General features: G+C 47.8%; 1 protein-coding gene across 1 annotated transcript in view; it reads right to left on the bottom strand.

Annotated features, from left to right (window-relative positions):
- Nucleotides 1–14,860, bottom strand: part of LOC142769161 (uncharacterized) — a 66,227-nt gene extending 51,367 nt beyond the window's left edge. The window contains exons 1-3 of the mRNA XM_075872117.1: nt 14,761–14,860; nt 2,470–2,578; nt 1,431–1,481 (exon numbers count right to left, since the gene is read on the bottom strand). Coding sequence (XP_075728232.1) covers nt 1,431–1,481; nt 2,470–2,572 — 154 coding nt within the window. The 5' untranslated portion in view covers nt 2,573–2,578; nt 14,761–14,860. The remainder of the gene's footprint in view (nt 1–1,430; nt 1,482–2,469; nt 2,579–14,760) is intronic.
- Between the last annotated feature and the right edge of the window lie 508 nt (nt 14,861–15,368).

Below are 15,368 nucleotides of genomic sequence, written 5' to 3' on the forward strand. Positions count from 1 at the left end.
GTAAATGCTGGAAAGCGTATTAATATATAAATAATTTAGAAGGGCACAGTTTCACTTGGATACCAATAGTGTTAAGCATTCTCTAGGCAACACAGTTTTTTCTACACGTATAACGCCTAAAAACTACTCTCGTTTGCAGTCATGTGAAACGTTTTTGATAGTATGATCGCACGTGACTGAAATTTAGCTGGGTACGCTTCATATATCAAGACAGGTCAGCCTATCCTAATGAAGCATTGAGTGATCTTTGAGCGTCAATCGCACAATGCTCTTTCGCGTCGGCTGTTTTGCGTGACACCTTGGTATTGTGACTGGGCATGTTCACTAATGAGAGCCCAAAGAAGCCCTGTAACGCTTTTTGAGCATGGTCAGAAAACACCGCCTTTCGGTAGTAGAGGCTCCCGAAAACACGTGAGCCAAATATTATAGCCTAGAACACGGCCTTGAATTCACATAAATTATCAAAATCATCTAAAAATCGTTTTTTTTTTCGACCAATGACAGCAGAACCTGAACAAATTATCGTAAAAGGCCTTCTATCAGCCATTGGCTGACGTGAACATGGCGCACTCAGTTGTTACAGGGATAGCCATTGAAGGGCGCGACTTACCTACGCGTGCACGCGCGATCACACTGAAAAAGTCACGTATAGTAAGCAAGAAAAAAAAAAGACAAAACGTGCTCAAGTTGACGAGGCGCGCGTGACGTAATTTTTTTCCTATGCCACTCCTCCCTGCTTAGCTTCCAGCGCTTTCGTTGGAACGCGAATAGATTGATTGATATGTGGGGTTTAACGTCCCAAAACCAACATATGATTATGAGAGACGCTGTGGTAGAGGCCTCCGGAAATTTTGACCACTCGGGGCTCTTTTACATGTGCACCCAAACTGAGCACACGGGTCTACAACATTTCCGCCTCCATCTCTAATGCAGCCGCCGCAGCCGGGATTCAATCCTGCGACCTGCGGGTCAGCAGCCGAGCACCTTAGCCACTAGACCACCGCAGCGGGGCCGGGGGGGGGGGGGGGGTCGAATAGAGAGAATGCGATCGCAGCGTGTGACAAGGCCTTGTAACTGCACTCGTACCGTAAAGGTTTTAAAGTTTTCACAGCATCGAATTCGGCAGGCAATAAGATTTTTTAGTAAATCCGATTCATATTTAGTTTGAACATTATTTCAGGGACCCTTTAAAAACTGTATCACCAATTTTACAAGAAGCTGCGTCACACCTGCAGCTGCGTCATGCCAAGCCTCTCGATGTATGTTAGCTCACATGGTAATGTTTGAGGCAGAAGTACAGTACGAAAATAAATATGTTAGAACGGTGTAGTACAATTTCGAGTATATGACATTGTACGGTACCCACCGTATAATGTAAGAACGTAAGACAGCGCACAAGAACGTAAGACAGCGTACAAGAAGGTACATACGCCTTCTTCTTCCTGGAAGGGCACCTGGGCGAGTGTTCGACATGGGTTTACCTGAACACACACACAAAAAAAATTCATTTACGCTCCGAAGCTTTGCTATCCATGTAGACACCATGTTTATTTGCAGATTTCAATATATTTGATCGAAAAACCTTTCCGGTTTTTCGATCAGCTAAGCATGGCGACAGTTGACGTGTGCAGTCATTTAGTGAATTAGCTTCTTGTTTTCACTTGTTGCTTAGTTATTATTTGCCATTTTCATTTATTGCCTATTTGCTTCCTTATTTTAAGCAGAACACCACTGCAGTTCTTTTCTTGCGCTATAGTACAGTATTTTTTTCTATTTTCATTATTAAACAATGGCTCTGATATTATAGTAATTCTCGTGTTATGTCACGTGGCTTCGGTGTCATGAGATGAAACCGGAAATGCATACGCAGTGAAAAAGTTGCTCTTAGACTTTTATTTTTCGGAAGCACACATCAACCCCGTTTTGGCAGTTTCGTATTAGTAGCTGAAGAAGCAGTACCATAAAATAAAGTTTAAGCCACTTGACAGAGTTGACGGGGAGCCGAGGGCCGCAGCGCCTATTTACCGCCTATTCCTTTAAGACTTCATTTAGGTTCTTTGTTTATCTGTCGCATATTTTCTTCTGTCGATAAAATGAAAATGTTTGCAAGTTTTTTGGGTTAGCTCAATTCACTACTCTCAAAGAAACAGGGAGGATAGTCCATAGTATTAATAGGTTATATCATGAGACTGTTAATTTGTTTGTATGATGCCCTCGTCTTTAAAACATTCTCGCACAATCGTAAGCCTGCTTTTACTTTTATTATAGATGCTCATTTTTAGGCAGCAATAATATACCTCTTAGTTCTTACTCACAAAGGTAAAAAAAACCTTAATAGGTGTGAGTCACACACTCTGACCTTGTACTGGCTATGGCGCAAGACAAAACCTTCAAGCTTTTGTTTACTGACATATACATTCTGCTTCAAGTTTAGTTAGGCTGTTAGCATGAGAACAGCAAAATACATACTTGGATTTACTCCTGCCAATACGCATGTGAGTAATTGCAATAACGTAAGCAGCAAAACGAATGAACCAAGGAAGACAATGCTGTACTGGTTAGAGACCACCATGCTAACCTGCAAAAAAAAAGCCAGCATACGGTAATGTAATTAGCTTCTGCAATTCTGTCTAAAGTTGGACGTATCTCGTCAAAAGATGCACTTTGCCTTTTTGTTACGCCATGAACCTGTGCATGCTTCGATACGCTGGTAATTGATGATTTACTAAAGGAACAAAGACGAAAAAGGGTGTTACTTTCTGCCCACGTCGATCTCTTTCATCTGCGTTACTCAGTGTGCTAAAAAAAAGTGAACATAACGTGACTCAAATCTTTTTCTCTTTGTTGCACGCAATTTATTTTGTTCTCAAGCACCCTCAAAGACAAGCTTAGCAATCCAAAGTAATCATCACAACAACAGACCGTGAATATGAGTATTGATTCGGCCCAAAAGCTAGCTGACTCCACAGCAAAGTGAGCAGAAAAACACCCTGTGGTCGCATTGCACGGGCTGTCCGTGTGTGAAGCAAGGCCACTAACATAGTTTATATATATATCTATATATATATATATATATATATATATATATATATATATATATATATATATATATATATATATATATATGTAATACCAGGTTTTAGCGACGCCATCGAGGTAAAAAGGAACGTAGCGCAGTTTGTGCGCCTCGTCCCAATAATTACAAACGCTGGTTTGATCATAACTGTCGAGCCATTCTTCGACATCTTCATTGCGAAGGCCGGAAAATACCGGAAGGTCTCGATGAGAGGTACTCACGGTGTAGTGAAGTTCCGCCGCTTTGTACGTGATTTCGCTACTATTGCGGCTCCTCTGCACAAACTTCTGACCACGAGCGCACCCTTTGTCTGGTCGGAAGAATGCGAAGCCGCTTTTCACACTCTCTAGCGATGCCTCACATCACGGCCAGTGCTTCGTCATTTCGACCCTGCTGCACCTACTGTGCTACACACTGACGCAAGTGGACTTGGCATCGGTGCTGTCCTTCTTCAGCGGAACCACGCTTCCGAAGAACAAGCCGTGGCCTACGCGAGCCGTACTCTGTCACCTGCTGAGTGAAACTACAGCATCACTGAGCAAGAATGTCTCGCCATCGTGTGGTCCATACAAAAGTTTCGTCCTTACTTATACGGCCGGCATTTTACAATAGTGACTGACCATCATGCTCTGTGTTGGTTATCGTCTCTCAAAAATTTGTCGGGACGCCTTGACCGTTGGGTACTACGATTGCAAGAGTATGACTACAGCGTGACATATAGGTCGGGCCGAGAGCACCAAGATGCCGACGCTTTGTTCCGTTGCCCGCTCTCGCAAAGCGCAGAAGTGTCACCTTCCATCTGTTCGTCACCGCCCGCCAAAGTGACCAAACAGATGGCTGCTCCTTCGAAACAGTTAGTTGCCTCGGCGGACCTTCTTTCGTCCACAGATCTCGCCTCGCTCCAACATGCCGATACCTACTGCCGCACAATCATCGATCGGCTCACTGGCTTATCGCGTGCTCCAAACAGCCGCCTAAGACGACAACTTGCCCGTTTCAAGCTTCAAGAGGGAACATTATGTCGGCAAATTTACCATCCTCTCGGGAACCAATGGGTTCCCGTCATTCCACGCTCACTTCGTCTGGAAGTTCTACAAGCGTTTCATGACGATGCGACAGCTGGCCACTTAGGGTTCCACAAGACCGACGACCGCCTCAGGACTCGCTGCTTTTGGCCTGGCCTCTCCACTTCTGTCGCCAAGTACGTCGCTTCCTGCGCGTCATGCCAGCACCGAAAACGTACCACGTCTCTTCCCGCGGGGCCACTGCAACCACTGCCGTGCCCGTCCAGCCCCTTTGAATTTGTGGGCATAGACTTATACGGACCTCTTCTGCTTACGCCAGCCGGTCACCGTTGGATTGTACTGCCGTAGACCACCTTACTCGCTACGCGGAGACGGCAGCTCGTTCATCTGGTGCTACCGCTGAAGTAGCCGATTTTTTCCTTCGCGCCATTATTTTACGACATGGCGCACCGCGTGTGCTCCTTAGTGACCGTGGCAAGACAATTCTTTCACATGTCCTTGCTGAAGTCTTAAAGGCCTCTAACACCATCCACAAGACCACATCAGCGTATCACCAAGAAACTAATGGTCTGACTGAGCGTTTTCACCGAACTTTGTCCGACATGATCTCTATGTACGTGCAACCAGATCACAAAAACTGGGACGCAATACTTCCTTTTGTCACGTTCGCATATAACACTGCCATACAGCGTACAACGAATTTCAGCCCTTTTTTTCTCGTGTATGGCCGTGTACCGACTTTTGTTCTAGACACCACCTTTTTGTCCACATCTTCCAATCCATCTTCATCTCTCCCGGAAGAGTTCGCCGCTCGCGTCGCCCGCTGCCGTAAAATCGCCCGTGCCAACACTACTACCATTCAGGACAAGAAAAAAATCGACCTTGATGCGAAGCGTCCAGTTGTTGTGTCCCGCCCAGGCGACGAAGTCCTTTTGTGGACACCTGTTCGTGTACCTGGGCTCTGCGAAAAATTCCTTCGCTGGTATCTCGGTCCATACACCGTCCTGGAACGAACATCTGAAGTCAACTATCGCGTTGCTCCTGTCAACGCGGCTTCTGATCGTCGTCGCCGCCACACCGAAAACGCCCACGTCTCTCGACTGAAACGGTATATTCGGCGTCCCAACCCTTTCTAACTTGCTGCCCTCTTTCGTGAAGGGGGGAAAATAGTGTGAGCGCTGACTATGTACTTCATCTTCATCTGTATGACCAAACCATTGTAGTGATCATCATCGTATATCACGCGGGCTGGCTCTCTTCTGGCTCGTGTGTCTGGATTAAAAAAGGATAACCTGGTTGCTGCCGTACCGGACGTGGTCTCATAATATATATAATATATATATATTGTAATGATAATAAATAGTGGGGCTCAGGCAAGGGCGCAGGCTAGGTTACGGAAGCGGAGGAAGAGGAAGCAGAATAAGAACAGCCGGCCTGCAGCAAAGGCGTTGTCTCTTATTTCTCGTCGTTACAATGGCGCAGCCGACGAAGAAAACGGCTTACGTCTCGGTTTCGTCATCCAGAACGCCCGCCGACGTGCAGCCGCGGTAAGCGTCGCTTGAGGACGGCGTCAAGGCCTCCTCGGCAGCTGTTTACTGACACCACCGTTCGGGGACGGCGTCAAGGCCTCCTCGGCGGCTCCAGCACCCGTTACCGGTACCAGTTCACGATAAGGAACGCCGTCACGCTTCTTCGCTGATGGAACCCGCAAGGCGTCCGTCGCGGCCAGCATCGATCCCAGCACCGACGGATGGCGTCCAGGCCTCCGTTGTGGCTCCGGGAAACTTGTCCTGGGACGCGACACGTCGCGGCAACCATGCGCACGGGCCTCTCTCACCTAGGGATGGCGTACATGCCTCCTCCATACCTGGCAACCTGTCGGCGCTTCAAGCACCCACCGTGTACGGCGTCGAGGCCTACCCGGCGGCGCAAGACCGCTTCATCTACGCCACAGTACCAGGTCACAACTCATCACACGGGTTCCGCTTGCCTGGGAACGTCGTTGACGCTTCCAGCGCCCTGGAACCCATGTCCACGATTCCTACCACAGCTGGATTTCCAAGGGACGCCGTCCACGCGTCCTTGGTCAGCAATTGTACCACCTCGAGTACCGCAGTCACTGTATCCTCCGCAGAGGCGGGCCTTGGCTCTTCGTGCGGATCACACGACACCGCAGCGGAGCTGCAGCATACCATCGCGCAACTCCGCGTCACGACCAACGCCCTCATAGCGTCGAGCTCCCAGCTATGTCCTGCCATCTTGCCAACATTGTGCGCACTCAATGCCATGTTGGCTGCGGCCGCCTCACAAAACTTCGAGGTAAGCTCGCCCGAGAACCGTCGCAATCTCGGGCGTTCTCTCACGGAGGTATCAGAGCAAGTGAACTGCTTGGCGTGGGCACATCTCGGAGTTTTGCCCGCAGTCCCGCCATCGCCGATTTCCTTCGAGCTACCGGAGTTTCGCGGCTTCCAGGACGATGCCAAGGAATGGGTGGCAACCGTCAACGCTGTCGGAGATCACGCAGCGTGGACGGACCAAAAGAAGTGGGGCATGGCCATAGACCGCCTTCGGAATGCTGCCGCGGCTTGGCATCGATACGAAGGCGTGCGGCAGACGTCCTGGGTGGACTGGAGTGACAAGCTCATAGCTGCTTTTGGACGGAGTCACCATCACCTCTCCACGACCACCCAGTCTTACGCGACCGCTACCGAGAATAGATCCCAGAAGGAGACCACCCTCGCGGCTTCAGCTGTATTTTGCAGCTTCCCGACAGCCAATTTAACCACCTACCCTGGGACGAACAACCCTACAGTGTTGACCCTCACTTCGAAGCGACATCTCCTGATATCACGTCAGTCTGTGGCCGAGTGTGCGGACGTCTGCCACACGCTAAGCGCCGCCTCCTTCAAAGTCACTGTCAACAAAGACCTACCAGAGAAGGTAATACTTCCGGTTAGTGACAGGTCATCTGACAATGAAGGCTCTACTGCACGTGAAACTATAGGAATAAACAGCTTGAGCATGAGTCCGACAAAGGCAGTGCTGCAAGAGCACGCGTTGCCTCTCAAGCTGCAACCTGAACTCGGCTCTCAGATGACTACAAAGACACCCCGACGCCCCTTGCCACACCGCAAGCAACGCAGGCGTCGACGCTCAGTGCAGCAGGTGACGGTGCAGCGTGGACTATTTCCAGCATTTGTAACACGGCTGCGACAGGATGCTCAAACCGACGAGATTAAACCAACGCGGCCACTTTGCAGGAGTCTGTATCTCCTGCTAGCGGCATCTTGTCCAAGTCAACAGCGTTGGCCCCATCGTGGACGACGCCTGCACCGACCATCACGTCACAGCCAGTGTCGTCCTCCGGAATCTCCTTCAACAAACTTCCATGTGAAATATCAGCTTGGCCGAGCCCGGCCACCCCGGAATAGTCAATGCCGCCCACCGGAGACATTGTCGGTAGCCCACGAGGCTCGCAGTCGGGGCCGAGTGTAATGATAATAAATAGTGGGGCTCAGGCAAGGGCGCAGGCTAGGTTACGGAAGCGGAGGAAGAGGAAGCAGAATAAGAACAGCCGGCCTGCAGCAAAGGCGTTGTCTCTTATTTCTCGTCGTTACAATATATATATATATATATATATATATATATATGTATATATATATATATATGTATATACACGCGTTGTTGGGGATCAGCTCCGGAACTTTGATAAACATCGGAATTAGTGTGGGAGAGTAAGAAGGTTTGAGAATTGATGTCGTGACATCAAGAGCCGGAAATTTTCTTCGAATAGGTCGTTAAAACTCTTTCCTACACACGTGTGACACATATTCGTGTACTAAGGGCTGCCGTATGTGGATATGAGCCACATGTGAATAACAATTTCTACTACTCCTGAACGGGAAGAGTAGATACTTGTAACTTGAATACCAGAGAAAGCTGACATCGGCTGCGTTGGCTTGACGATTCTAAATAATGAATATGAAGCTTCCTGCAGCAATTGAAACTATGCTTTTGGCGTTGCTATTAAGGATTCCACTACATAGTCAGGCCAGTTCTCGAAACTGCTTGTGGAAAAGAACCTATGCAGGAGCAGTGCTGGTAAAACATCAACTGCAGTTGCAGTACTAGCTTCGTAAACATTACATAACTTCATAAACACTGCATATGTACTCCTTTTATGGTGGCATCACTTTGTTTTAAGGTAATTGGCATACTTAAATTCACATTAGAAGATCTACATGGGACTAGCTTGGGCTACCAACACCGCAAGTACCAGTGCAACATATGATCTTCCCACTTCTGTCTTTAGCACTACCCATGCTCCTTTTGACATCATTACACCACTGCCTACAACTAGGTATATAAAACATATTTACTGTAAACCATGTGTGCGTTCAACGTTTGTAGATATCATTAGCATCATTTTTTGTGTATCGTCTGGGGATGAAACATTACAGTATCGTCACTTTCCCTCGGCATGCTGGGTTTACATTGATTACTAAGGTACCTAGAATCTGCCCAATTTTTTTTCACGGTTGAGTCAACTTGAAGAGTGATGACCGGTGGACGGTTCTGATTTAACGAGTTCATCCAGTGTCTGGCGACCCCTCAGCCAGGAGGAGTTTAAGGAAATTAATCACCAGAGCGTTGTGTCGGCCACCCGGGTTCACAGTGAAATGCTTGTCAGCACGATGGGTGTCGTGATATCGTTCGTCAATAGAGCGTTGGAGTGGCTTCCGTACTAAACGACGAACCAGGACAATGTTAAATAATGTTGTCAGCTCTGTGAGATAGTACGTTAAAATAAAATGCTTGCAGATTTTTGCACCTCGAAGCCTTTTGGTATGGTCGGTGTGGTCATGGCATGGTACTGAAAAGCAAGAGTTGTATTAGAGCTCATACAGAGGGCGTAGTTGCACTTTAAAAATGATTTTGGAAGGCATGCGACGCAGCTCCTGCTCTAAACTAGCGCTTAGACTCAACAGACGCAGTGGTAGCAGTGTGTAAAAACATTAGACGGCCTCCGGCTTTGCCGTATTCAAAGTCTTGATAAAGTGGGAAAAAAAAGCATGGCCTGAAACCTACTGAGCACATAGTTATATGCCATTATATGGCTGGGAGACGGGCCCAGGAGTACCAATAGCTAATTCTGCATTGCCATTTATAATTGAACGAACAGTTGAATATAGACCAATAGCATAGCGGTATAAGTGTACGTTAAACTGTCCATGCATTCATAGCAGCCATATGGTGTTCAGGGTACCGTTATAGCATATCACACTTGGAGAGCTTAAACACACAGCATTTGACAATCGTCATTGTTACATAAAGAAAGGGACTGTCGGTGTCCTAATTTGTACTCCTGGAGAAGGAAGCACAATGTTCTTTTTAAGGAATTGCAAAAAAAGAAAATATCGATGTGGAAGTTATTCTTACCCACGTTGCCCTAAAAGTAGGGCATCACACTATGATGTATAGAACAACTCACAATAATAAGTGGATTATGTCTGCATACTCGAGCAGGTAGTACAACGTGCCACTGAAATTACATGTAATATTCAAATTTTTGCTGATTTATTGCGTCGTAGGAACTTATTTTATGACACTCGATGAGCTAATAATTGACTCTACCGCATATATTGTCTTCATGCCAACCGTTACGAGCAGCATCAGTGCCATTGTGTAAATCCAATACATTAGAGCATGTATGTGGCTTTTTAGGTATGATGACTTCACTGGTAGAGAACGCGCAGCTTGTAGTCGAAAGTAACATCTGCAAAAACGTTTCAGAATATGCTTTACTTTCATGAAAACAAAGTAAAAGCAGGTCTATTTCATTTTTTTTACTTTTTTCCGCAGAAGTGCTGCAGGCTGTACTATATCTTGCTGCAATATTGGTGTACACCATATATTGAGTTATTGTTCAATAGCCATGCTTCACAATAAACTTATGTTAGACGTTCATCAACATCACTACTGATGTTTGCCTAATCCAAAGTATATAGAATAATTGACAATGTGAACTACATGATAGTTAGTTACGGCTGCTGAAATACGCTTGTCAACGGCTCTGTGGTGTCAAAATTTCCTGATATGTTAGTATACAAACCTAGTTTATTGCATGCTCAGTTTCATATAATTTTAAGCCTTTATGTTCACGTTGTTTCTGGGATGATTCAGACCATAAATTGTACACAGCGCATACTTAGGTACAGAAGACAACGGTGTATGGATATTTGTCACACGTGACAGCGGAAGAAGGAATATTCAGTCAAGTGCGCTACAAGCATGTGACTTTAGTGCCACATCACTTGTTAAAAACCCACCTTTGGCATTTATTTCTTTCCTCCTTAGACGATACTTGCACCTACTACGTGTGATGTGATTGCGCGCGTTTAAAAAGTGCGCCACTCCATCAGCCAGAAGAAGATGAAGATAACGCTCGGTTGTGGCACGTGGGGGCGTGAAAATTTTGCTTCAATGAGGTCCTTCCACGGAGATTTCAAGGCCCAATGGCTGGGTACCACGAAAGTACAGAATCTCCAATCGGGACGAGACAAGTGGGCCAGAGCGGCAGCAGAAGCCTGAGCAGAGCAGATCAAGGGGAGTTCAAGAAGACGGGGCAAGCGGAAGGTCGTCACCGGACCGGGCGCTGAAGATGGGCCGTCGGGCGTCAGACCCGAGCCTGCAGGACTTCGACCGGCCGGGGCCTCCTGCTGTCGTGTTCCCGCTCGAGAGCACCGTGGCCATCCGGTCCTGAACTCCTTCCTAGGACCTGCGGACTTTGATTTCAACAGGCGAGCAACAGCCGTCGGGCTACGGGCCTGAGCTGTGCGCCCAGCTGCTTGGCCAGGTTGACCCTGGTTCGCTGACGCGTCGCCACCAGCCTGCGTTCTCTCGTCACCGACGGTTCCACAGTCCTAAAGCCAGGCAGACGTGGCTGAGTCGGGATCGAGTGAAGAAGGTGGCCAGGGTGCGGGAGTGGCGGCCAGCAGAGTTCCTGCATCAAGGTCCCAGCGGGCTCCCACCTGGACACAGAGCTTCTTCTCGTCACCTGACGTGGGCCAGGCTCGTTCTGGTCTTCTGGCGTTGGCCAAGAAACGCCTCCGGCTTCGTGTGCGAGCTGCGGCTGCCGAACGCCGGAAGGTCACTGACTTCAACCAGCCTGACGCTTCCTTCCGTGCAAGTCAGCCTCTTGAGCGTCTCAAGCTAATCGCCAGTCTTTCCCCTGCTGCACGAGTGCGTCTTCACCATTACTCGGTCGCATCAGTTGCAAGCCCCGCATCCCCGCTGTCGTCGTTTACGTGAGTGCGTCCATGCATTGGTAGCACAGCTTTCGCTGCAAGCACCTCTTCCAGCTATGTCGTGACAAAGTTTATTTTGAACTGAACATTTATGTAATGCACTGTTCACGTCTTTAGCCGTTTGGTCTTTTTGCCAACCTCTTTCTAGTTATGTATGCTTTGTTCTTTGTCTGCTATTTGTTATTTAGGGGTTTGTAAATATATTGACTGTTGGAGATTTGGGTGGGAGCAAATGGTCTCGTCAGCTCATTTCCCGATGATGGTTATGTCGTCGGTGGTTTTTGCTTTTACACGAACCTACACGAGTGCATGCCCGTTAAACGGCCTCGTGACAAATTGGCGTCCGCGACAGGACGAGACCATTTTTACCACTTACCTCTCCACACTAGAACAGGAACATGAGTAGGGCAGACCTAGAGGAGTCGGCAAGACGCATGGGTCTAAAGGCGATGAAATGGAGGCTTGATGTGGGGAACGTGAGAGGCGCATTCGCAAAGAGAGGGAGGAGGAAATGGAGTTTGAAAGAGAGATGAGAAAGAAGGAAAATGAAATTGAAGAGCTAAGGCAAAAGGAGGAAATGGAGTTTGAAAGAAAGCTGAGAAAGAAGGAAATTGAAGAGCTAAGGCAAAAGACGTTTCAGTTGCGGCTGAAACTGGCAGAGGCCGAAGCAAGAGTACTACAAGGTAGAGACTGGCGAGCGGAATTTTCGTATTTGAGCTCCAAAAAGCGGGTAATCGACATGTGCTCTGATAGTAGGACCTTTATTAGCAATTTCGACGTCAGACTTGGAACGTTTGTGATGAAGGTTTAGGTGCAGGTTCCCTACAAGTGGACGGCAGAGTCGAAGGGAAGGGTGATGGCGAGAACTGTCGAGGTTTGGTGACCGTGATCAATGCGGCTTCGCAGGAAGTTTCAGAGAAGGGACAGTCAAGTTCCTTATATATCCATGTGGCTACACGAACTGGTGCAACCAAATCCACAGTTTTAGAAGGGGTATGGAGTCCTCTAGACAACCCTGACGGAAGGGCAGTTGATGTTCGCGTAGAGTGCACATCCAAAAACCAAGAAGAAGTCTCTAAAAGAGATGCGATTCTTCCAGTGCACGAAGTAAGACAAGTGACATTGCAAGGAGCGTATACCTTGTACGTAACTCTGAGGCAGTAGCCGCGGAGTCATCCTGCGTAACACTGTCAGATGTAAGCAGTGGCACAGGCGTGGTCGAGAAACATACAGTTATCTCGCCTGAACATGGTGCAATGATTGCGTCATGTCAAAGTAAAGAGCATAGCATTCCGTGCGAAGAGCAGGAACCGACTACGAAATCATTCAGTTTGGAAAATAAAAAGAAGTTGTATGAAGGAGCATGTGACCTGTGTGCAAGCCAAGTAGAAAACTCAGAGGGAGTTGTAGCAGTGTCTGTCTGCATGTCTCCAGCTGTAGTGACAGATGCCGTTGACGGGGCTGATGATCATGTGGACAAAATTCCGAGGCAGAACTACAGGCATATTTGTGATCGAAAATGCTGCAAGATTTTCGCTTTCCATTCAGACGGAAAAAAACAATAATTCTGTTTGCCTTGTGTGGGACGCTATAAGCTGAGAGCTCAGTTCAAATAACCGGCCGCTACATCTAGATTTAGACGACTTGCACAAGGACTTACATTGATTGTAAATATGCTGTGTTTAAAACTTTATTTCACAAGGAGTGTGATTTTCTTAGTTTTGGGCAGGACACGCCGTAGCTTGGCTGTGAACTCTGCACTGGGCTTTAAGGAAATTCGGTCCAAACGCACAAGGTATAATAAGTGGATTGATTGCAAGATGGCAGTGAACGTTGGACAGCATATGTGTTGTGTGTGGTGAAACGCGCACTTATCTGCAGTTTTTTCATTACGGAAAAAAACTTTTCGAAAGGGGGGCTTTGTGATGTGATTGCGCGCGTTTAAAAAGTGCGCCACTCCATCAGCCAGAAGAAGATGAAGATAACGCTCGGTTGTGGCACGTGGGGGCGTGAAAATTTTGCTTCAATGAGGTCCTTCCACGGAGATTTCAAGGCCCAATGGCTGGGTACCACGAAAGTACAGAATCTCCAATCGGGACGAGACAAGTGGGCCAGAGCGGCAGCAGAAGCCTGAGCAGAGCAGATCAAGGGGAGTTCAAGAAGACGGGGCAAGCGGAAGGTCGTCACCGGACCGGGCGCTGAAGATGGGCCGTCGGGCGTCAGACCCGAGCCTGCAGGACTTCGACCGGCCGGGGCCTCCTGCTGTCGTGTTCCCGCTCGAGAGCACCGTGGCTATCCGGTCCTGAACTCCTTCCTAGGACCTGCGGACTTTGATTTCAACAGGCGAGCAACAGCCGTCGGGCTACGGGCCTGAGCTGTGCGCCCAGCTGCTTGGCCAGGTTGACCCTGGTTCGCTGACGCGTCGCCACCAGCCTGCGTTCTCTCGTCACCGACGGTTCCACAGTCCTAAAGCCAGGCAGACGTGGCTGAGTCGGGATCGAGTGAAGAAGGTGGCCAGGGTGCGGGAGTGGCGGCCAGCAGAGTTCCTGCATCAAGGTCCCAGCGGGCTCCCACCTGGACACAGAGCTTCTTCTCGTCACCTGACGTGGGCCAGGCTCGTTCTGGTCTTCTGGCGTTGGCCAAGAAACGCCTCCGGCTTCGTGTGCGAGCTGCGGCTGCCGAACGCCGGAAGGTCACTGACTTCAACCAGCCTGACGCTTCCTTCCGTGCAAGTCAGCCTCTTGAGCGTCTCAAGCTAATCGCCAGTCTTTCCCCTGCTGCACGAGTGCGTCTTCACCATTACTCGGTCGCATCAGTTGCAAGCCCCGCATCCCCGCTGTCGTCGTTTACGTGAGTGCGTCCATGCATTGGTAGCACAGCTTTCGCTGCAAGCACCTCTTCCAGCTATGTCGTGACAAAGTTTATTTTGAACTGAACATTTATGTAATGCACTGTTCACGTCTTTAGCCGTTTGGTCTTTTTGCCAACCTCTTTCTAGTTATGTATGCTTTGTTCTTTGTCTGCTATTTGTTATTTAGGGGTTTGTAAATATATTGACTGTTGGAGATTTGGGTGGGAGCAAATGGTCTCGTCAGCTCATTTCCCGATGATGGTTATGTCGTCGGTGGTTTTTGCTTTTACACGAACCTACACGAGTGCATGCCCGTTAAACGGCCTCGTGACACTACGACAGGAGAACGACCTATAGTGAGCCGACGAACTGTCGGCAACTTATGTAGATAGAAATTATACAAGAATGTAGCGTTACCGAAGAATCAGCCGCAATACACTAAATCATATTGCTATTGACTGCCGCCACTTTGCAATAAATACGCCTACTATACGTACTCACCGGTTTGGGCAAATTTGAAGAAATATTTTATATCAGCCTACGAGTATGAGATTTCTGCTTGATGGCATAGCGCGTTTGCGAGGTGCTAGGCGAATTCGATAATTGTCAAATGACTCACAATATTAACAGCATGACGGTCTTTCAAATATCATATTCATCATGTTCCTGAGTGATGTGTCAGTTGTATCAAGAAATATTTTTAGCCCATGAAGAACCTATTGTGTTTTTACATAATTCAGTGACTAATTTATGGCCAGCACTGCGGTTTTTAAGGCTGCACTTGCCATATCACGTCTTATAGGCACTTATGCACTTGAGAGTTATATAGAGTATGACTTTTCTTGAGGACAACAATTTATAGCGAACATAATATTAGGAAACAACCATCACGACGCACCTTATTTTATGTTATCCGAGCTTTTATGACCTTTAGGCTCCGGAATGTGCGAAGCAAAAGCCAAATCGTGAGATGAGTTTTTGATTTCACTTGTTTTTGTTCAAAATATATATATATATTCATGGCAAACGTCCGAACTATCATAACTTCTTTGAATAAGGTTACGCATATGTACATGATGGAAGGTAATACTTGTAATTTTTGGAAGAGT

Source organism: Rhipicephalus microplus, chromosome 8 (genome assembly GCF_043290135.1).
Source record: "Rhipicephalus microplus isolate Deutch F79 chromosome 8, USDA_Rmic, whole genome shotgun sequence".
Taxonomy (NCBI): Eukaryota; Metazoa; Arthropoda; class Arachnida; order Ixodida; family Ixodidae; genus Rhipicephalus; species Rhipicephalus microplus.